The following is a 23,729-nucleotide window of genomic DNA, read 5'->3' as shown; positions in this document are numbered from 1 at the left end:
AATCATATCGAGCTATAATCTGGTGACAGACTTCAGTCTAATTTGCTTCTAATACCCCAATACACATGTCAATTTTTCAAATTTTTGTATTATATTTTATTCTTTAAGACCAATGTCATACTGTAACTCATCATCACACCAATCTACTAAGCACAGTAATAGGGGCCTAACACAAAATCATTACCAGGTCCCCTCCCTAACAATGCCATTTATGTCTTTTTTATGTGCCAGAGGGGGCTTTGGACCCCTTCATACCCAAAGACCTCTCTGTGTGCAACTGCTACATCTACACTCCCTATAACTACACACCCGCGTAATAAATGCCCATTTGTAAATGGTTATATTTTAGGATAGAAACCCAAATGAAAACAAGTTATTGGCCATAAAAAAAATTTTTATCCCCAAAAAAGATCAAGACATATATTATATTAATTAATTATATTTTATATTAATTTTTCAGCTCCAATACATCCAATCCTAATCCATATTTATATATAGTGATCCCTATGAGTGGATATAGTAATAATCTATACATGCAAATATATATATTTAGCATTTTCCATATCTGTAGGTTTTCTCCATGGACTTTCCTCTACTACAAATCTATTCTGTCGACCTTACCTTTAGTTGCCAGCAGGGCCACAGGGACAGCAATGGCAACCACAACAACTGCCCCAACCAGCAGTCCGATCAACCACTTCACCCACGTCTGCAAAATACATGGACAGGGTCATATCTCTCATCCAATCACATGAAAAGTTTTTTTTTTTGTTTTTTTTTAGAAAAAGTTTGATGCAATTCATACATTCCTGAACTTTCAGTCCAATGCTTAGCAATAAGTGATACTTCAATTTTAATCCAAAAAAATTAGATTTTACTAACTTGAATCTTTCTGGGGAGACAATTTAAAGATCCGTTTTGTTTTTTTTACAATCCAAGGTTAGGTGTGTAAGTAACAAAATACCCTAAAAATCCAATGGACTTACCTTCATCTTTTCAGGCTCCTTCCGAGGAATGTATTCCCCTGATCCAGGGTGAAGGAGAGCAGTAAAGACAAAAAGAAAAAAGTTGAAATATTATTTATCCCGTGACCAGTCAACAGCTCCAGTCTAAATAGTTAAACATTAGTAGAGTAAATCCAGAGGTGAGGCTGGGCATAGTCCTGGGCGCTCGCAGGCAATTTTTCCAGGATACTTTATTACTACAACTGCATGATCTTTGCAGCACAGACTCTAGTCTACAGGCAGCTTATATAATAGCCAAGAGGAAAAGTGCAGCCTGTAATAGGATCAGCTTCAAACAGAACAAGGAAGAGATAGAAGAAACTTTCTGCCAGCTGTTTTGGACTGTGAAGGGGGGTGGTGAATACGACTATGGTGAGAGCAACCACAAGCCCAATCACACTGCGAAATTCACAGCGTTTAGAAGTTGGGGTACTTGATTCATGGGAATGTGGTGCAGAGATGGACTTTAATAGTCCTGTAAAAAAAGAGCAGAGTATGAGATTAACTTTCTTAATGATCAACCTGAGCTGCAAAGAATAAAGGGCAAAGTTATAAAAACTGTGGCACTTTGTATTATGGAGCAGATGTGGAGTGGAGCATGGCTTGTGTGCAGGTTTACGAGGGCCCTTGGGCGACTAAGTCCCAGTGGGCCCCTCTTCGCTTTCAATCTTTCCTCCTCTCCATCAAAAAGTTACAATAACTTATATGGAGTAGTAGGAAGACCTATTTTTTTTTTGCAAGGTGAGCTGTAGTTTTTTATCACTACCATTTTGGGGCCAATACAACTTTCTCATCCATTTTTATTCTGCTTTTTGGGGAGGCGATGTGACCAATTCAACAGTTTAGGATTTTTTAGCTCTTCTGTATGGGGTAGATATTATGATATATATATTTTTTTATTTTGGACCGTTAGACATGGGGCAAAACCAATTGTGTTCATTTTTTAGATTTTATGTTCCTTGAAAACTTGAAGTTTTTCATTGTTTTTATGGGTACTTTCACATTGCATTCTGGAACCTGTTCGGTGGCTCCACCGAGGCTTACGTCCGATCCCTCCGCAAAACGGGATTCATATGCACTGCTGGGGCCATAGACTTTAATGGTGATGGCAGAGTGAATGTGCGCTCTGCCGTGCATAATTTTCGGGAGTGTTCGATTAAAGGGGTTGTCCACTACTTATTATCCCCTCCCCAGTGTATCCCCCCGGGGCCCATAAGTGTTTTTGTAAATACCTTCTGTTGCAGTTACTGCCTGTGAGTGGTGCTATCGGTGGCCGCTCGCAGGTATCACGTGACCCCCGGCTGCATCCGGCTCTGACATCCGCTGACATCACGACAAGTCCAGGCTGCAGCCGGGGCTCCCTCTTCCACGTTCCACGGTGACTGCTGGGTTGTGGGCAGGGTTATCCCCGCGTGTCACACCTGGCATCCACCGCGCACTCTGCCTCCCCCCATTCATTGGGAAAGCGCACTGTGGATGCTGGGTGTGACTCAGGGAATAACCCAGCCCACAACCCAGCAGCCACCGCGGTAACCCCAGTGCTGAGTCACGCCTCACTTGTCATGACGTCAGCGGGGGGTCACATGATGTCTGCAACAGAAGGTATTTACAAATATACTTATGGGCCCCGGGGGGATACATTGGGGGCATAATAAAAAGTTGAGGCCAACTTCTTTAATGGAGGCGGACACCCAGACGTAGTAGACCATGTCTGTGTGTCCGCCTCATGTAGACATACACTCCCGAAAATAATGCATGGCAGAACTCACGTTTCTCTGCCATAACCACTACAGTCTATGGCCTGTCAACTCATATGTCCAAACCCCATTTTGCGGGGGAATCAGACATAAGCTCCGACAGGGCCATTGGATGGGAGCCAGAATGCTATGTGAAAGCACCCTTACTTGTTCATTAAGTCCCTCCTTTGATACTTTAACCTGTGATCGCCTGTACAATACACTGCAATACTGTAATATTGCAGTGCATTGCAACATTACCGATCTACTGTAGGCTTTATAGGTATGCAAACATGGCAGAAATGTGAGACTTCTGCGGGGCACTGGTGGCCATGACCATGCCATCCTCACACAGTAATCACATTGTTGGGGACAGATGGATGTCAGAGGGGACATGTCCCCCCCCCTTTTACAGACTTTTACAGTACTATCTCTGATTGTAGCCATTAGACTTGGGTGCCAGCTGTATAATACAGACAGCACTCACACTATATGTAGTGAGCTCCACTCCAGAGACCACTCCATACCTGTGGTGCACACATCCATTATACATGAAAATCTGGTCAGAGTAGGCCACCAAGGTGCAATGGGTAACGGCACTTGCCCGGATTCACCAGATGCATGTAGTGTCGGCGTCTCTGCCTCCTGCCGGGCAGAGATGCCGTTCCCCTCATTGCCGCGGTCCCGGTCCGGCGTCCTCCAGCTCCTCTGCTGCTGTTGCGTGCACCGCGCGCAGCTTCCCATACACTGTGCTTAGGGCACGCGCACACTCCCTCCCTCTTAAAGGGGCCGCGCGCCGTCCTATAGAGTCCCCAGCCAATGGCCGGAGGACCACTCCTATTTAAAGCACCTCCTCCAAAATGGAGGTGCCTGTGCAAGGTTGTTGTTTGTGTGCTAACACTCTCCTCAGCCTCAGGTTCCAGTGCCCGCCTGCCTATCTATCAGCCGTGCCTGCTAGCCTGTCTACCTGCCGTGCCCGCCGGCTTACCTACCCGGATCACCTGTCAGGTTACCTGCTGTGCCCGCCGCTTTGCCTACCCGGATCACCTGTCTGGCTACCTTCCGTGCTCATACTCTGTACCTGTCAGCTTCAGCCATCTGACCCGTGGGAGTCGCCTGCTCTCACACAAGGGCGGTCCCAGAGTGGCACCTGGTTCACCTGCCCGGTCCCTCCCTGGTTCACGGAGTCGATTAAGCCACCGTGTGGCCAGGGTCGGTTCGAGTTGGCACTTAGTTACGCCCCTCTGGTCCCTCCTTGCATCTCACCCTGTAAAACCTGTCGCATGGACCTGTTATGTCCATGAAATGCAAACAAGGCAAAATTCAAGATCCATGGTGTGCAGAAAAATTTGTTTCATAGAAAATCTAAAGGTTAAAATTCAGACATCAAATGTCATGTACCAAAAGCCGTAAAAAACATTGTAGATCTATGCGTTTCAAATGAGAACCATCCTTAATCATGATGTCCATGAAATCCATGAACAGCCATTATTCCCTGGGTCTCCTACCCCACTATTCGCCTTGTAGGCTGCAGGCTAGTTCTTCTTTTTCGGCCCACCAGATGTTCTGTTTTCTTGCATGCCCCGATAGTCACTGTTTATATGAGAATTGGATAAAGTGTCTGTCACCTTTCTATAAATAGGGGTCGCCTGAAAGCTGGTTGGTAATCCTACACCATTGCTATCAACTTTCCCAAAAATTTCAGAACTATCCTAATTTTTCAGGAACAGTTCCTGTAAATTTAGCGCCGTCCTGGAACAAAAAGGCATGGGGTTTGTGGAATCCATGCCTAAGATTAGTCAAGTCCAGATAGGTTAGGGGTGTTCCAGATGAGACTGAGGGCAGGATAAAACACTTCTATTCTACTAAAAATAATGTTCTGCTATTCAGCCAAGAACCTGGGAAAAAGTGGTCAGGTACGTGTGTTGTTTGGAGCTCAGCCCCATTTACTTGGATGCAGATGAACTGCATTACCTGACATAGCCTATGTGTAGGAGTGGCGCTGTTTTTGGATTCTGACGTCTCCTTTAACACATAATTGAAGCAAGGTGATCAGTTAACAGATCAGACATTTTCTTCCCTTTTCTGACAGTTCCTCACAATTTTTGGATTTCAGCTCATGAAGTGACTGGCATAGTGTCAAGGGTGGAGTCCATGTTTCCTACTTTCCATCCCGAGTAACACCAAACACATCCAGTACAATGTTCCAAAAACAATGAAATTCAGTTAATTGCTCTTATTCCACTTGTATTCTGCCAAGAGGCTCCAAACACCACTGTCTGATTTCTAATGTTATTATACTGTATTTGTTTGTTTTCTAATGTCTATATTACCTGGAACATAACTATGGGGGCACAGAAGGTGTGATCCCACCTGTGTCCTGTAGCCGGCAGGAACCTCAAAGGTCTGTGCCCCAAATGAGAAGACCAGCACTGCAAAATGATAGTTGAGGCCTTTGCTACAGATTTGATGTCTCATTATGTGGCGAATAGGGGGGGTGGGTAGAGTCATATACAAGAGGTCCATATCCTACAGTACAAGGAAGCCGTTCATTTTAGGGCTCGCTCACACTGGCCAATATATTGCTCAGACGAGTCCTATCCATTGCACTCGCTCCAGTGTTATAGTATGGAGCAGTGATGACTAGCATTTTTTTTCTCATACCGAGTCGGCATGAGAAATAAAATTTCTGCATGCTGCAATTGGCAGCGTATATCGCATGGCGCGCACCCATACAATTCTATAGGTGTGTGCAAAACATCGGACTGCACTCGGATGTCATCTGCAGTTCTGTCCAGCCAGTATATAATTATCCTGATGCACCTTCATGCCGCTACTCCATCCACTTACACTACTGCTGGTATCTTATCTTGTCTAGAGATTTCTCAGCCACCATGGTTGGGCACAATTGCACCATATCATTTTGTATTGCACCACAAACCAAAATTTGGGCCCAAAAAAAAAGGACAATTGCAGAAAACAGACCCGGATTAACCTTTTTCCTGATAACTGGCCCATTCCTAAACATAATAAAGATTAAGACACCATTTGTTGTTTTGAAGGTTGGCCACAGCTTTAATTGATTAATTATCTTAAAGTAAAGCCAACGTCATGTGCCCAATGTTGCATGTGACACACGATGGATCAACAACTACCCCAATGCCTTAATAACCACCAGTGGAAATAATAGTGACTTAATAGCGCTATTGATGGGAGAATGATAGCATACACAAATTCTATCCAAGGGTGTAATAAAAAGTGTGGACCCCTTATTTTAGAGCCACATTGCGTTCAGAGTGGACCACCAGACACTTTCACCTACAGACTCAGTCTTCAGGCTGTTAATCTCCTCCTAACTTGACTAGGCCTAATATCTATTCAGTTAATCCCTCCTAATGGGTCTGTTAAGAGAGTGCCAAATCTGAACAGTGTAACCCCTATTAAAAACTTAAATTGCCCTCCCTGTTGAGTTTTGGTCCAGAGACTCATGGCCGGTCCAGACACAACATGACAATCTTCCATGCAGACCATTAAAATCACAGCATGCACTAAAATGAACCATAATAGCGTATGCAATAAAATGGAGCTCCTCCACCCACTTGTTATATGGATGTGCACACTGAGCCCATCACATCTGTCCTGCAAAGATCTCAAGATCCCCAGCAGGTTGACGAACAGAAATCCGCAAGATATCACCCATCTTTAGATAGTTGTGGGAATTTTAATGAATGCCTCTTTCACTTCTTGCCGACATTTGCCAAACATATACAACGGATGTGTGGCACCCCAGGGGTCTGGTTGCCACAGTAATAGAAATATTACCTCTGAGAGCAAGTGGGAGGTTCCCTGGTCAGGAGCCCTTGAACATGCAACACCTACTGTCCCAGGCCAGATAGGGGAGGAACCTGCCCTATATAAACTGGATCTGGGGCGGGGTTAGTGAGTCAGAGCCTGGAGTTTGTTCCAGACACAGGGAAAGTAACAGCGAGGAGCTCCGTAGGAGCAGGAGCTGAAGACCAGGGACTTGAGCTAAGTGGAGTTCGTTCTGGCAGAAGACACCAAGAGATCCGGACACAGGAGTCCGAGGCTGTGGGGACTTATATATACCCAGCAGCAGTAAACCAGCCGGCAGGGGATTTCAGATCCTCTGACCATAGAAGCCCGGAGGCTCAGTCACGAGCAAGGGACCAGCACCGCCATCGAGGAGCGGAGGCTATCAGAAGGCCCCAAGTCACCAGCCATACGGGTGAGCACCACACGATATACTCAGGGACGTGGGCTACTTCCACTCACTTACAGCAAGGTAGCCAGGAAGAGTGCAGATAGACGGGGAGGCCTACAACTCCACCTGGTCAGGGGAACTCCTGTTTGCTCACAGACTGACCAGGTCCCTTATGCTAGCCAGTACTCCCGGGAGGATCTGCCTTATTATCACCAGTAAAGACCCTGAACTGCACGGCAAAGACTCTGAGTCGTTCCTGCTGCGCCCGTGCACCATCACTCCCATCATCCACATTCCCTGCCCTGAGGCTATACTCTTCCCGTGGGGAGTTATCCCATCCCTTTGCTGCGCACACCACACCAGCCTCAGCGGTCTGCCTCGCAGCGGCGGTACACCCTGACCGCAATCCACGGGTGGCGTAGTCGGACATTAAACCATAAAAACCCTATAAAAGACTGCCACTGGTTTGACCACCCTGAGCCACGGGACCGGGTCACCGCCACGGAGACTACAACCCCCAGAGACCCGGCTCTGGGTAACCCACACTCATGCACACACGGCCCAGGGGGCACGTCATCTCTTTGGCGTAGTCGGCAGGATTCAAACCAACCCGCCACAAACGGGTATTGCGTGCCTGAAAAAGACTTTGCACTTACCTGAGTGAAGTTTCCCGCCATCCGGAGCCGTTTCCCGCCATCTTCAGTCGACTCCCGCCATCTTCAGTAGTTTCCCACCATCTTCAGTCGTTTCCCGCCGTCTTCAGCCGTTTTCCCGCCATCGGACGCCATCTTCAGGACGCCGCGCGGGAAGAAGAGGGGGCGTGGACGTCCAAACCGCGCGAGACCCGAAGCTCCGCCCCACGCGCCGACGCTGCGCAAGGTCCTGGAAGGGAGAGAGAGCGACGCTGACGTCACCAGGACGCGACGCAAGGGCCTCGTCCTGAGCAGCACCAGCGGAGCCGCGGCCTACGGAAGAGGATCGACGCAGTAATGCCGTTCACAATGCCATACATCCCCGGAGCGGCCTGGCTGCCCCAATACTTAGAAGAGTCGCATACCCTAAGCGACTTTAAAGAGAGACTGTACAGCCTATTTAAAGTATACCCCCTGACGGAGGGACAGAAAGTGAGCATATTGATAGGCCAGTTAACCGGCGCAGCCCAGCGTGAAGTAAAGTCCTGGTCAGTCCGGGACAAGGAGACCGTAAAGGAGATCTTGGCCTGTCTGAAGGACACTTTCGATACCTGCACCTCAGCCGAGATCAAAATGAGATTCTATGGGTGCAAGCAGCGGGCCCAAGACAGTATAAGAGACTATGCTTTGAGTTTGCAAGAGGCCCTGGGAGCCATTAAACAGGCAGACCCTGACAGTGTGCGGAATGCAGATGAACTGTTAACTGAGCAATTCATTGAGGGTCTGCTGTCCAACGCCCACCGAACCCAGTTACGTGCAATGGCCTTGCAGAACCCTGGTTTACACTTTGCAAAGTTCAAAGACAGGGCCATCCGGGTGCTCCGAGAACCGGCACTGGGTAGCGCTGTAACCCACCGGTGCCCTGCTATTACCTATCATCAGGAGGCAGCGCCCTTGTCTACAGAGTCTGTAGGAGCTGGTGTGCAGGCTTTGGATAACAACCTGGCTACAGACCTGCACCATCAGGTCCAAAAGCTGACTAAAAGCGTAGCCGCGCTAACCAGAACTGTGCAGTCTTTACAGGTCTCTTCCCCAGGAAAGGTCCAGCTGGCGTCCGGACCGGAGGACGTCCCGTGGTGCCGACAGAGGAGGATCCCAACGTCCAGAGGAAGACCCAGCGACAGATACAACGAGGACGGACAACCCATCTGCCGCCGCAGCAATCAACCCGGACATATGGCAAGGTACTGTCATTTAAACGGGCACAACCTGGGGCAGAGGTCCAACCCCCAGGCATAAGATCATCAGGCCCCTCAAACTGGCGTGATAAATATGTAGGGGGACGTCCAGTCTTGCCTGTGGTACTGGATGGCATTCCAATGAGTGCCCTACTAGACACCGGGTCACAGGTAACTACCATCCCTTATGTGCTCTTTAAGCGGTACTGGAATGACTCGGACATAACCCACTACCCAGATGACGCCCTGAGTATCATCGCCAGCAATGGTCAGCCCATGCCACAGGTGGGATTCAAAGAAGTGACCATTAAAATCGGTAAAGTCGAACTGGCGGCACAAGGACTGATTATTGTGGACATTGACAGTCATGAGAGTCACCCTAAAATAACCTTGGGGTCTAATGTGATTGAAAATTTTCTTGCAGAGGTAATTCTCATTTTACAGCAGGTTGCAAAGAACGCCAGTTCCAGCCAGCAGCGTGTTCTCCAAAAAGAGATCCGGGCACTGATGAAACAGCAACAGGTGGAACTATCTGGTGGTGAGATTGGTAGCGTGAGAATGTGTGACCCGTTCCCTATTGCCATGCCCCCGAAAAGTGAGATGATGATCTGGTGCCGGGCAGCTATTGATCTAAGAGGTAGAGACTACCAAGCAATGGTGGAACCCGTTTACTCAGACAGTAGGCCCACAATTTTGACAGCACGGGGGGTGGTCGATGTACGCCATGGGAGGGTACCTGTTCGCATCATAAATATCGGGGATAGAGAAGTATACCTGCCCCGGTATGCCACGCTAGCTAAATTGTTCACCATAAACCAAAATTCTGTAAGGGCCGTGGAACCCTTGCCTCCATCTCAACCAGAGGAAGGTAACGGCTCTAAGAAACAAATGGAGGACTGGTGTCAGCAACTGCATTTGGGTACTGACTCCACTCCCTCACACCAAAAGCAGGGAGTCTACCAGGTGGTTCAGGAGTACGAAAGAGTCTTTAGTAAACACCCGCTAGACTTCGGGCGAGTAAAGGGGGTAGAACATCACATCCCCACAGGAGACCATCCACCCATAAAGGAAAGATACCGACCCGTACCCCCTGCACACTATCAGCATGCAAAGGGGATGTTGCGGGACATGAAGGAGGCTGGGGCAATCAGGGACAGCTGTAGCCCCTGGGCAGCTCCACTAGTTCTAGTGAAAAAGAAGGACAACACAATGAGAATGTGTGTAGACTACAGAAAGGTCAACCGTATCACACACAAAGATGCGTACCCGCTACCTAGAATAGAAGAATCTTTAGCTGCATTAAAATCTGCTAACTTCTTCTCCACTTTGGATCTTACTAGCGGGTACTGGCAGGTTCCTGTAGCAGAGGCGGACAAGGAGAAGACCGCATTCACCACCCCGATGGGTCTCAGCGAATTCAACTGTATGCCGTTCGGGCTCTGCAACGCACCAGGAACCTTCCAGCGGTTGATGGAATGCTGTCTGGGACACCGGAATTTCGAGATGGTCCTGTTATACCTGGGCGATGTCATCGTTTATTCCAAAACCTACGAGGACCATCTGAAACACCTGGCAGAAGTGTTTGACGCCCTGGCAAGCTACGGCCTAAAGGTGAAACCCTCCAAGTGTCACCTGCTGAAACCAAAGGTCCAGTACCTGGGACACGTGGTGCTTGCTGACGGAGTGGCTCCTGACCCTGATAAGATCACCGTGATTAAAGACTGGCCAAGACCCTCCAGCATAAAGGAAGTGCGGCAGTTTCTCTGGTTGGTAGGCTACTACTGAAGATTCATTCCCGGTTTCACCAAAATGGCAGCTCCTATGCAGGACCTCCTGATAGGTCAATCCAGGAAGGCCAAAAACCAGAAGCCGCCCTTCAGGTGGGAAAAGCTGGAAGAGGAGTCCTTCCGCCAGCTGAAGATGGCCCTCACGGGGGATGAAATCCTGGCGTACCCTGACTACGGCCAGCCCTTTATCCTCCACACGGACGCGAGCATCATCGGGCTAGGAGCCGTACTGTCCCAGATCCAGCAGGGGAAAGAACGGGTAATCACTTACGCCAGCCGAAAACTACGGCCCACGGAGAAAAACCCTGAAAATTATAGCTCATTCAAGCTAGAGTTCCTGGCTGTGGTGTGGGCAGTGACCGAACGTTTCAAGCATTACCTTGCATCTTCCACGTTCACCGTGTACACGGATAACAACCCGTTGACACACCTGGACACTGCAAGACTTGGTGCCCTGGAGCAGAGATGGATGGCCCGCCTGTCCAACTATGAATTCACCATCAAATACCGGGCGGGACGCTCAAATGCCAACGCGGATGCCCTGTCCAGAATGCCAAAGTTACCAGACGTAGGGGAAGATCCAGAAGAACTGGAAGAAGTCGAACTCCCTGCGTTCCACCGTCATGGGATTACCCTGTATTCCCACCGTGTAAGGGACAGGCGCTCTGCTACGTTCAATCCCTTAACCCACTACAGCTGGGCGGAGACACAAGACAGTGATCCCGCAGTCCGTCTGGTGAAGGAAATGCTGACACAGGCTGATGCCCGTCTTGACCCAGACGCTCTGGAGGAGACCAAGCAACTGTGGAAGGAGAAAAGTAAACTGTTTCTTTACAAGGAGAAGCTGTGCCGGAGAATGGTCAACTCTAGAACACATGAGCTGACCTGGCAGGTAGTGGTCCCAAGACGAGACGCGGCTATGGTTCTGGAGGCATACCACGACGGAGCAGGACACTTCGGATGGAAGAAGCTGGAGCTCCTGTTGCGTGGACGGTTCTACTGGGTAGGCATGAGAGGAGCCATCGAGAGGTGGTGCAGAGACTGTGGCCTGTGCAGCCTAAGAAGAAGAGACCGTGCCAGCCAGAAGACTCCCCTGCAGCCCATCATCACCAGGCAGCCACTGGAACTGGTAGCCCTGGACCATGTGAAACTGGCTCCAAGCAAATCTGGGTACGTCTACGCCCTCACCACCGTAGATCACTACTCCCGGTTCCTGGTGGTGGTCCCTGTCAAGGACTTAACGGCTCAAACAGCAGCTAGAGCCTTCCAGCAGCACTTCTGCCGTCCACACGGGTATCCGGAGCAAGTGCTGACGGACCAAGGGCCAGCCTTCGAAGCGGAGGTCTACCAAGAGTTCTGCAATCTGTATGGCTGCAGGAAGATAAGAACAACGCCCTATCACCCTCAGACCAACGGACTATGTGAGAAAATGAACCAGGTGGTGATAGACTTGCTAAAAACGTTGCCCCTGGAAGAACGCAGTCTGTGGCCTGAAAAACTGCCTGATCTAGTGGACTTGTATAATCACATCCCCGTGGGTTCCACCAACTGTACCCCGGCTTACCTAATGAGAGCAAGACCTGGTAATCTGCCTATTGACCTGGATATGGGAGTCCTGCCACCTGAGGACACATCGCCAGAGGCAGACTGGGATACAGAATGGCAGCAGCAGTATCGGAAAGTACAGGAGAGCGTCGAGCGAAGTCTGTCTCAAGCAAGAGAAAGGCAAGAGAAGACTTATAACCAGCATGCTCCCACTGTTCCCCTGGTACCTGGAGAGCAGGTCTTGAAGAGAAAGAGGCGGCTCCACAAGTTGGACGACCAGAGGGAGAAGGACCTGTACGCAATACTGCCTTCAAGTCATGATAATCCAAAAGTCTGTGTAATCAGTAAGGATGGAGGAGAGACCACAGCCATTGTCTCCAGAGACCACCTGAAAAAGTGTCCCGAGCAGCTGCAAAGCCCTGACGAAGATCAAGAGAACCCTTATCCTGCAGAGGAAAGGGAAGAAATGATCAGTACCGTACTCAGAGACTTTCCCCGGTCCTGGACTCAAATCAACAACGCAGTCATGGTACCCGTCCTCACCTTTCTCCAGCCAACCCCTCAAGGGCCTACAGAAGAACAGGGAGTGTCAGAAGAGCAGCCGGCCCAGGAGGCAGAAGAATCCATACAAGCAGCCCAGGAGAATCAACCCTCTGCTAGTAGTGAGCCTGCCGTGCCCCTAGTAAGCCAAAGAGTACGCAGAAAGCTGCCAGGCCTACCCGCAACACCTTCTACACCCTGTAGTGCAGAGCCAGCTAGTGGGTTACGTAGGTCCACCAGGAGCACTAGAGGACAGATGCCCTCTCGCTGGAGAATTTAAAATGTAATGTGAATTTGCCTGTAAATTGTCAATGTTGAAAATGGTTTATGTTTTTGTTGCTTGTTTATTGATTATGTTTCTCTAGTTACCCTACAGGTTTATTTGGACTGACAGGTTATGAACGCTGAGTAACCGGAACTATATTGTAAATAGTTGCACCTTGTGCCTCTTGCGAAGATGGCCACGGAAGAAAAACCTGTCTGGCGTGGTCCCGTTTGGTCCAAAGTAGTTCGCTTCGCCTTGCAGCCATGCCCAGGGCTAACGTTTGGGGTTTGCTTTGGACAGGTCCCCCTACCCTGTTCCAAGACTTCACCTTGGGTGATATGGACACCCGGTTACGGAAATGCCGTGAACATCAAGACAAAATGTACTTTTTCCTGTTATTGTTTATACCCTGTTATATTATGTTTCAAAAATGTGTTTAGTCCCGGAGTACTAAATTTCACTAGGGGGGAATGTGGCACCCCAGGGGTCTGGTTGCCACAGTAATAGAAATATTACGTCTGAGAGCAAGTGGGAGGTTCCCTGGTCAGGAGCCCTTGAACATGCAACACCTCCTGTCCTAGGCCAGATAGGGGAGGAACCTGCCCTATATAAACTGGATCTGGGGCGGGGTTAGTGAGTCAGAGCCTGGAGTTTGTTCCAGACACAGGGAAAGTAACAGCGAGGAGCTCTGTAGGAGCAGGAGCTGAAGACCAGGGACTTGAGCTAAGTGGAGTTTGTCCTGGCAGAAGACACCAAGAGATCCAGACACAGGAGTCCGAGGCTGTGGGGACTTATATATACCCAGCAGCAGAAACCAGCCGGCAAGGGATTTCAGGTCCTCTGGCAATAGAAGCCCGGAGGCTCAGTCACGAGCAAGGGACCAGCACCGCCATCGAGGAGCGGAGGCTATCAGAAGGCCCCAAGTCATCAGCCATACGGGTGAGCACCACACGGTATACTCAGGGACGTGGGCTACTTCCACTCGCTTACAGCAAGGTAGCCAGGAATAGTGCAGATAGATGGGGAGGCCTACAACTCCACCTGGTCAGGGGAACTCCTGTTTGCTCACAGACTGACCAGGCCCCTTATGCTAGCCAGTACTCCCGGGAGGGTCTGCCTTATTATCACCAGTAAAGACCCTGAACTGCACTGCAAAGACTATGAGTCGTTCCTGCTGCGCCCGTGCACCATCACTCCCATCATCCACATTCCCTGCCCTGAGGCTATACTCTTCCCGTGGGGAGTTATCCCATCCCTTTGCTGCGCACACCACACCAGCCTCAGCGGTCTGCCTCGCAGCGGTGGTACACCCAGACCGCAATCCACCGGTGGCGTAGTCGGACATTAAATCATAAAAACCCTATAAAAGACTGCCACTGGTTTGACCACCCTGAGCCACAGGACCCGGTCACCGCCACGGAGACTACAACCCCCAGAGACCTGGCTCCGGGTAACCCACACTCGTGCACACACGGCCCAGGGGGCGCGTCAGATGCCTGGTGTGTAGACCCGACTTTGAAAGGTCATCAATATTTTTTACTCCTGGATAATCTCTTTAAGTCAATAGGGAGTTAATAAATGCACTACAAATAGCGCAATATCTTTTGGGATCCTTGGTGTGTTTTTTACAAGTGTAGCATGCTTTAGGCGTGACATTTTTAAGTTGTTTTTCCATCCTTTTTTATACTAATAAATACATAAAAGAGCACGTGGGCATAAAAAAGCCACATAAACACTTGTAAATACTTGTAAAATAAAATACATGGCATTTTTTTATATTGCCATCTGAACCTGGTGTTAGTGAAGAAGTTGGTTAGGAAATGGGTGGTTCCCTCATTTCTATCTATGCCAATGCCCACTAACTCATATGCTATATTTCCTAATAAATCAAGAATTAAAAATTAATACCGGAAGTAAATAAATCTTATTTTAGTCTGAAGCATTAAGCTGAAGGTTAAATATCTAAGCCATTTTTTTCTTTTCAGCACAGTAAAACACAATGCCACTTGGCCGGACAGTCGATTACGTGATGTTTCCAATTCCTCTCCTTTCATGGATCTAAAGTTTAGAATTAACCTACAAGTTACAAGTTCAAAAAAGTCTGAGTTTAATTGAGGCCCAAAATCCTATCATAAATCCATACTGTGTACAGTCAGGGGAGGGTGGGTTTGGGGGGGTGTTGACTGACAATAATACATTGTGCCTAAATTTAAAGGTGTTATATAGTCAAGAAAACTCATTTTCATAGACCCTATTAAGAATTTCTGACTTCTCTGAAAGGGATTCCCATGTTCGGGACTCTGAGAGTCCTACCAGAGAAAAGTTCTGGAGGACAGGGCAAGTTTGTACATTACATGAGCATTACATAGGAATTGTGTAATGCTTCATTTTTCCTGTAGAGGCACTGTAGAAAAATTGAACACTTGTTGTCAAATTTCTTCACAGATTATAACAGAATTTTGAAAGCAGATTAACTTATCATCAGGGGATGTTTTTTGAAGTTTATGATTCACTGCAGCTCTTGCGTAATGTTTTCTGTATCAATTAGTTTTCATTGATTTTTTTTTTCATTTCTGACATTTTGTACAGACGGAGAAGAATGCCTAAAAAGATGGTAGAGTATAAAAAAAAAAATCTCTGCCCCGTAAAACATTCTCTTGATATGTTGCTAGTTTTCTATGCAAGCATTGTCCCATATTACCGTTCCGGTGAAATAAAGCCCAAATGGAATTTCCTTGGCCACAGCTGTCAAGTATGGGCACCTCTGCTCCATTCAAGATGGGATTCTGCAAAAATCTCAGAACTCCCAACAGTCAGGACCCCCAGCAATCAGTAAATCAACCTCCATCGTTGGATAGTTGGGATGGGAATAGACGGGATACCCTCCCTTCCCAACATCTGCTGTATATGCACAATGGATTTCAGGTGTGAGTGTATGGATCGCGTTCGAATAGGACATCAATATGTTAGTGCCAGACAACGTCTCTATTTTTCTTCCAAGCACAACATGCTATAAGTATGGCATTTTAATATGTTTTTCCATCACTCTCTATAGCAGAGGTCTCAAACACGCGGCCCCTGAGGCTGCTTTATGCGGCCAGCAGGCACAGACCCCTTGACGATCCCGACCTGGTCCAGGAGGAGCCGCCGACAGCAGTGCTGCATTGTCGCGCAGAGACCGTCCCCCAGCACAGCATTTCCAATGCCAGCCGCCGGCAAATCAGAGGATGGGGCACATTACTGCAAGATGGGGACCTCAAGGATGGGGCATATTACTACAAGATGGGGACTACCAGGATGGGGCACATTACTCCAAGACAAGGAGCAGGATGGGGCACATTACTACAAGATGGGGACCACCAGGATGGGGCACATTACTACAAGGTGGGGATCACTAGGATGGGGCACATTATTGCAAGGTGGGGATCACTAGGATGGGGCACATTACTGCAAGATGGGGACCACCAGGATGGGGCACATTACTGCAAGGTGGGGACCACCAGGATGGGGTACATTGCTCCAAGACGAGGACCAGGATGGGGCACATTACTGCAAGATGGGGCCACCAGAATGGGGCACATTACTGCAAGATGGGGACCACCAGGATGGGGCACATTACTCCAAGACGAGGACCAGGATGGGGGCACATTACTGCAAGATGGGGACCACCAGGATGGGGCATATTATTACAAGGTGGAGACCAGGATGGGATACATTACTACAAGATGGGGACCACCAGGATGGGGCACATTACTGCAAGATGAGGACCACCAGGATGGGGCACATTCACATTACTGCAAGATGGGGACCACCAGCATGGGGCACATTACTGCAAGATGGGGACCATGAGGATGGGGCACATTACTGCAAGACTAGGACCACCAGAATGGGGCACATTACTGCAAGATTGGGACCACCATGATGGGGCACATTACTAGATGTTTTCCAGAATTGCTATATGGTGCTATTTGTAAAACAATATTACTGTATGTGGCCAATTGGGGGAAAGAAAATTGAAAAAAAAAAAAAATTAAAAATAAAGCATGAAAAAATATTTTTACACTAAAAATGCTGTTTTATGTATAAACTAAAGTAAACACAAAAAAGCGCACGTTTATTATCGCCACATCCATAACGACCCAAGCTATAAAAAAATAAAATAAACACAGCAAAAATGTTCAGACGATATATACAAAAAAAAATGGTATCACTAAAAATGCCACTTTGACCTGCAAAGAATGCGGCCCCCCAAATTCAAATTTTTTTCCATGTGTGGCCCATATACCCAGCCGAGTTTGAGACCCCTGCTCTATAAGGAAAAAATGCATATAATAGCACATGTGAATAATACAAGGCAACCAAAACAATTGTACAAACATGAAATTCATGGTATTTGTTACAAACCTTAAAAAAGGTGCCAGAAAACTTTGTGTGAATGAAGCCTGGAGGCATCTACACAAAGCACAATTGAATCACATTCTTGACATGATATTAAAAGTTTGTTGCCAGTATAACATTGCACAATAGAGACACAATCATAATCTACAAGCAGTAATACCAATACATACATGATGCAATGAAATAAATCCTCTTATTCCTCCTTGAAGTTTTTGGATTTTATCACTTACCATCGTTGCTCAGGGGATCTCTTGTGAGCAATGTATATGACATTTTAATCTAAAAATTAGATCTAAACCAACTCAGAGGCAAGAATCATTTGGAAAGTGCTGAAATGAAAGTCACATTTAGCTGCTTCTGAAAGTAGACAACTGATTAAGGGATCAGCCCAACTCCCCAAACCTGTTTTGCTACTTATGCCAGGTCTTATACAAATCTCTTTCCTTACTATAGGAGGTAGGAGGTAATTAAACAAGTATTATTTGTCTTGGCCATATACTGTAGAGTAATGTTCAAAAAGTTTTAGGCAGGTGAGTAAAAAATGATGCAAAGGAAGAATGCTTTAAAAAATAAAAGTGTTAAAAGTTTATTTTTTATCAATTAACAAAATGCTAAGGGAATAAACAAAAAATAAATCTAAATCAAATCAACATTTGGTGTGACTGCCATTTTGCCTTCATCAATTTTCTAGATACTTGCACATAGGTTTTGAAGGGACTCCAAACATCTTAGAGAACTAACCTCAGATCGTCTGTTAAAAAAAACTCTACACATTACAGACGTATCCAGCCTTCTTCAGGTGTATTAATCATAAAAACACTGCTGGAACTTATCATGGAGGATATTTCCACATTGTACCAGGTTGTCTGCACCCACTGGAATCCACTCTATTGTAAATGGAGTTGTGTCTATAGCACAACTTTGCCAGGTGAGAATATTTGCTACTGTTGGTTTTATAGTTTTAACTTACTACGCTCTCTTTTTTCCACTAAGGAAAATCCACTATTGGTTCACAGATCTTCTGTGGATGTTGCTTGTGCGCATCCTTCTGTCTCTTCATGTTATCAGACAGACTTGATGACTCGATGATGTTGAGCTCAGGGGTCTGAGGGGTCATATCATCACTTCCAGGACATCTTTTTCTTCTTTATGCTGAAGATAGTTGCTCTTAATGACATTGGCTGGATGTTTGGGGTTGTTATCCTGATGCAGAATAAAATTGGAACCAATCAGACACCTCCCTGATGGAACTGCATGGTAGATCAATATCTGCCTGTATTTCCCAGTGATTTTCTAATGTGTCCATAAAAAATGTGATTTTTTTGAAAAATAAAATTAGTTCTTACATAAAGGTTTAAAGATCTTGTTATTATTGAGGGGACTTTTTATGCTTGATACATTAGAATATTAGGTTTAAATTAGACAAGTAACAGAGAGTTAGTAAAATGAGAAAAAGAAAGAAGAAAGACCCCTTGATTCATATTGTAGGATAGAGACAAAGCGACCCTCTTGGGGGAGTCTAAAGATCATGATAGCTTCCTGAGGTGGGTGGAAATATAAAACATGACACTCCGCCATCATAGCAATATAATACACACTAAGATAAAACAAACAATAAGGCTTTAATAACATAATGTTTTCAATAGTGGGGATCAAGGGTCATTGTCCATTTATGTGGAGTAACATTCAAAACCTTCAAATTCTCCAGAAATTCTGGATGCTCTTATGCAGGGCTTCTCAAACGTTTATCTTCTGGGTCCTCATCAGAGAACTTAGAAAATGCACTAATATCAGATCCCTATGCGTCTGAAGGATTCCCAGACTTGATATCTACTTCTGTACTTGGCCCAGTCACAAGCATCTCGTTCGTGCCAGGCCATCTGTGGTGCTTCCTTTCTGCAGTGGCAGCTGATGCATCCTGTGCAACAATGCACACGCCTGAGGCCAGTCATAGTGAAAGACACAATTTAAGCCCATAAAACATAAGAATGGACATGTAAGGGGACATTTAATGTGTGGTAGAAAGAAAAGTGGTAGAAAAAGCCATTTTACACATTGCAAAAAAATCACATGGCTTCGGCAGGGTTTTCCCGCAGTTTGCAGTGATCACATCACATGTTATAGCACAGCCAATCAGCCGGTACTATCATAGCTTATATAAAAGCAGAGGCAGGGAATTCAGCAGACATTTTATGGTGAATCTGGATAGTGAAAAGACGTCACAGTTCATAACTAATAGGGACAGAAAGTTGTACAGATAGTTTGTGACAGCAAAGCAGTGAAGATATTAAAATGTGAGGAAAAGAGAACAGTGTCATAAACTTTTTTTAGGGCAATTAGAGGCTTTGTAGTACTCTGAAATCTCTTCAAATCGATTCACTATGAAACAAATTTTTTGGGAAAAATTTAGTGAATCTGGTAGATTCTAATTTCAAAAGATGTTCTCATCTCTACTATATACCAAAATACATTGTTTAGCGCAAAGATGCATAACCAGCAGTCCGCAATGCTATTCTGTGAAGACTAGTGATGAGCAAGCATGCTCGTTACTTGAGATTTACGAGCATGCTCTGGTGTTTTCCGAGCATCTTCAGCGTGCTCGGGTGTTATGTTTCAGTCACTCCGTGTCCATGATTTGTGACTGTTTAACAGCTTTAATACATGTGAGGAATGCCTAAGAAATAGGCACTCCTCACATGAATTAAAGCTGTCAAACAGTCGCAAATCATGAGCATGGAGTGACTGAAATATAACACCCGAGCACGCTGAAGATTCTCGGCGAGCAATCGAGCATGCTCGCTGAAAGGGTTAACAGAACATACTTGCTAGACCTCTCAACCATTGAAACACATACACGCTTGTTTGTGTCCAAAATTATCAGAAGAGAATTGTTTTTGAAAGAATCTGGCAAAACTGTGTGTTTTGCTTATTGAGAGCTTAAGGAAACTAAGGTGACATGTTGCAGTGACAGACTATATTCAAGAAGAGAGTACTAATCCAGCACCGGAGGCTTCCCCATAAAGATAGCTTATGCAGTCTGCAAGAGGAAGTGGCGGATAGCACCAACAGAGGCTGTAGCTGCAAGTCCCAGAGTCCATGGGGTCTATCGCTTGTAACGAGTACTCCGAGACAGATTGTGAGTTATTCTCATCGTGTGTCCATTGCCCTATGTTCAGAATCTATTCAGTTAACCCTAAGGACTGTTTTAGCCTCCCCAGTTCAAAGTATTTTTGAAGATTAACTTGCAATCTCATTCATGAATAATGCAGTTTCCCTGACTTCAGGCATCATTAAAGTCTCAGTGGTATTGTCACTGTCATGCTCGCCAGTGGTGCACGTGATTCGTGGACCCACTGTTCCACAGGGCCGGGCTTGCCTAGGAGGGGCGTAGCTAAGCGGCTACCTGGTGTTTTTTGGAGCTCCTGATAATGCAGTCAGGCTTGAGCTTCAGGTAGCAGCCAGGTACCACTCCTAGGTAGTCCCCGATACTGCAGCTGCCGATTCCAGGGGTTCGCTGGACGGAGACAAGGGAGCAGAGTCGTGGACAGGAAGGATTCAGAGACTGACGGACAGTGCTGACAATGTGGACTTCGGGGATTAGTTCTTTTTCAGACCCACAGGTCTCGGGAAAAGGTTCAAAATATATATAGCTGCACTCTAGGTTGCTAGAATAGTAAATTTAGACAATTGGAACTGCATTACTGTCATGAAAAAAAGATAAGTGTTACATAATGTACATGTGGAATTTTTGGAAAAATTGAACAGCAAAAAATTTTGCTCTAGGAAAATGTATATGTCCTGACCCAACAATAAAGATGCGCTTTGACGTTAGCTGTTGGGCTCATATACATTGGCCAATTTATGTGCTAAGTACCTTTCTTCTACAGTAAATTTTCCTAGAGCAAAATTTTTTGCTGTTCCATTTTTCCAAAAATTCCATTTGTACATTATGTAGCACTTATCTATTTTTCATGGCAGTAATGCAGTTCTTATTGTCTAAATTTACCATTCTAGCAACCTAGAGTGCAGCTATATATATATATTTTTATAACTGTTTTCTTAGCTGGCACCTATTCTCACTAGTTAGGAGGTGCTGGTAATTTTTTTCTTTTTATTGGGAAAAGGTTCTGGTGCCACCGATGCAGCAACAGGGTTCAGGTACTGCAGATGCGGTTTCAGGGGAATGTATAAACTACATATGACTATAGGGACAGTACATGATAGGGAATAACAATAATGGACTAAGGACGGGGGACCTGGCAACATACAGTTGCACACACCAACACCACTAACAAACTAACTATAGGGGTTGCTCAGGCACCTCCCTATTGGGGAGGGTGCCTTTTATACAAATGCCTCCCAGCTATTGGCTGAGAACCACCTTACAGGTGTACTAATTTACTAAATTCTTCCCAGGGAGACAGTGTGGCGTGCACAGAAAAAGGAGGAGAGTGAGAATGTTGCCGGGATGGTGAGAATGTCAATGTCCCTGCATGGACAGAGCAGGGGAACCATGCAGAGGCACCGCCAATGGATGTTACAGTCACCTATCCACCTGCATCTTACTAGATACAGGTGGATAGGTGACAATACCACTGAGACTGGATTGTATTTAATTCAACTTTTCTGATACCAGAAGTCAGAGAAACTGCATTATTCATAAATGATTCATAAAAATTCATTGCTTCATAAATTATTCATAAACTTCCTGCAATAGGGAGTTGCATTCTTCGACTGGTTTGCTACTGGTCACTCATATAATAATATGAGAGACCAGTAACAAACCAGTCCAATAAATGCCTACTGTAGGTCAAAGGTGCTGGTTAAGTCAAAGGTGCTGCCCATTAAGAGCAATAGTTGTGCACTCTTTAAGTGTTTGGTGACATGACTAAGTCAGAGGGCAGCGAGGGGATAGCGCTATGAGTACATCCACTAACCAAGGTAGTGTCCACAGAGCCCAAAAGTTCCTGTTAATACTAATAGGGATCAGACACACACTGATGGAGAAGGGCAGATAGAAGTTATAGAAGTTGTGCAGCAGCTCAGATTCTTGTGCTATGTGTCCTATTCCAGGTTTACTGAGAGCCACAGAGGAGAGTGCTGCATAATGCTTCAACCTGAGCAGCAGTCAGTGTAGTTTGTCCCTGGAGAGGTAGACAATTCATCTAGATGAAAGTATTGTTAAAAGTGAGAGGGCAAGGATTGATAACACAGAGGAGAGCAGAGCAAGTGTATTCCTATGAGTTAAGAGTACACCTTCCATAAGATCAAAGAGTTTAAAACAATAGAGAACATCATAGAGACTTATTTCTGCCTGTGAAGAGATTAGCCCTCATAAATTGTAAGGCCACACCAGTGAAAGTTCAGATTCTGATGTCTGTATGTAAGGAGGAGTGCCACACCAGAGACGGATAGGACACTGATACTTGAGGGTAAGAAAATCTGACAAGGAGTGTGAAAACTACAAGACAAGCAACTCCAGAACACACTATAGTTATCAAGAGAATTGACCAAGAGAGGGATTGTAACTACCACTGTATGTACTGTGCTGCATAAAGACTGACACATAAACTATGCAAAAGGGATAGAGGTGCTGCTGAGGAGATTACCAGCAGATTATATTGCATGAAGAGTGACACAAATACTATGGCAAAGGGATAGAGGAGTTCCTGAAGAGATTGCTAGCAGACTATAGCAATTAACAATAAAGTGTTGCAAATGTTAGTAAACTTTACCAAGTGTCAGTAAAGTGTTCCAGGTGTCATAAAGGCAAGGAGTTTGCCACAGCAGAGAACTTCATAAAGACTTATTCCTGAGTTTGAAAAGATTAGCAATCATAAAGTGTGAGGCCACACCAGAGAAAGTTCAAATATTGATGCCTGAGTGTAAGGAGGAGTGCCACAACACAGACAGATAGGACACTGATGCTTGAGTGTAATAAACTGTGATGCAGTAACTGAGCAAGTAGTCCACAAGGGATAGAAGTGCTGCTGAAGTGATTGCCAGCAGACTGTAGCAAGTAACAGTAAAATGTCGCAAATATCAGTTAAGTGTAGCAAGTGTAAGTAAAGTGTTCCAGATGTCAGCCCATCATTACATTTGTCAGCTATCTACAATTATTCAAGTAAGCTGTTGACTCGTAACATCCTTTAACCATCAAGCTCATTGCCTCCAAGTGAATAAAGGTGTTAAACTGGTATCTCTGTATGCCTGCATATTTTTCACCATCCTTGAGTTGTGAAACACTCTACCATCAGGGCAACTACACCCTATCTTATATTTAAAGGGGCATACCACTACCAAAGCGATATATAACTCTCTACAACACCATGTTGTGATGATTAATACTTTAAAATCAAAAA

At 46.0% G+C, this 23,729-nt stretch overlaps 1 protein-coding gene across 1 annotated transcript in view; it reads right to left on the bottom strand.

Annotated features, from left to right (window-relative positions):
* DPP4 (dipeptidyl peptidase 4) overlaps positions 1 to 17,742 on the bottom strand; it is a 108,916-nt gene extending 91,174 nt beyond the window's left edge. Inside the window, exons 1-3 of the mRNA XM_073647055.1 lie at positions 17,598 to 17,742; positions 987 to 1,024; positions 622 to 709 (exon numbers count right to left, since the gene is read on the bottom strand). Of these exons, the coding sequence (XP_073503156.1) occupies positions 622 to 709; positions 987 to 1,024; positions 17,598 to 17,640 (169 nt within the window). The 5' untranslated portion in view covers positions 17,641 to 17,742. The remainder of the gene's footprint in view (positions 1 to 621; positions 710 to 986; positions 1,025 to 17,597) is intronic.
* Between the last annotated feature and the right edge of the window lie 5,987 nt (positions 17,743 to 23,729).

This window comes from Phyllobates terribilis, unplaced genomic scaffold (assembly GCF_046119375.1).
Source record: "Phyllobates terribilis strain yellow unplaced genomic scaffold, ASM4611937v1 Scaffold_9__5_contigs__length_417890890, whole genome shotgun sequence".
NCBI lineage: Eukaryota > Metazoa > Chordata > Amphibia > Anura > Dendrobatidae > Phyllobates > Phyllobates terribilis.
The sequence above is the reverse complement of the archived record's forward strand: the minus strand, read 5'-3'. Positions and strand labels throughout refer to the sequence as shown.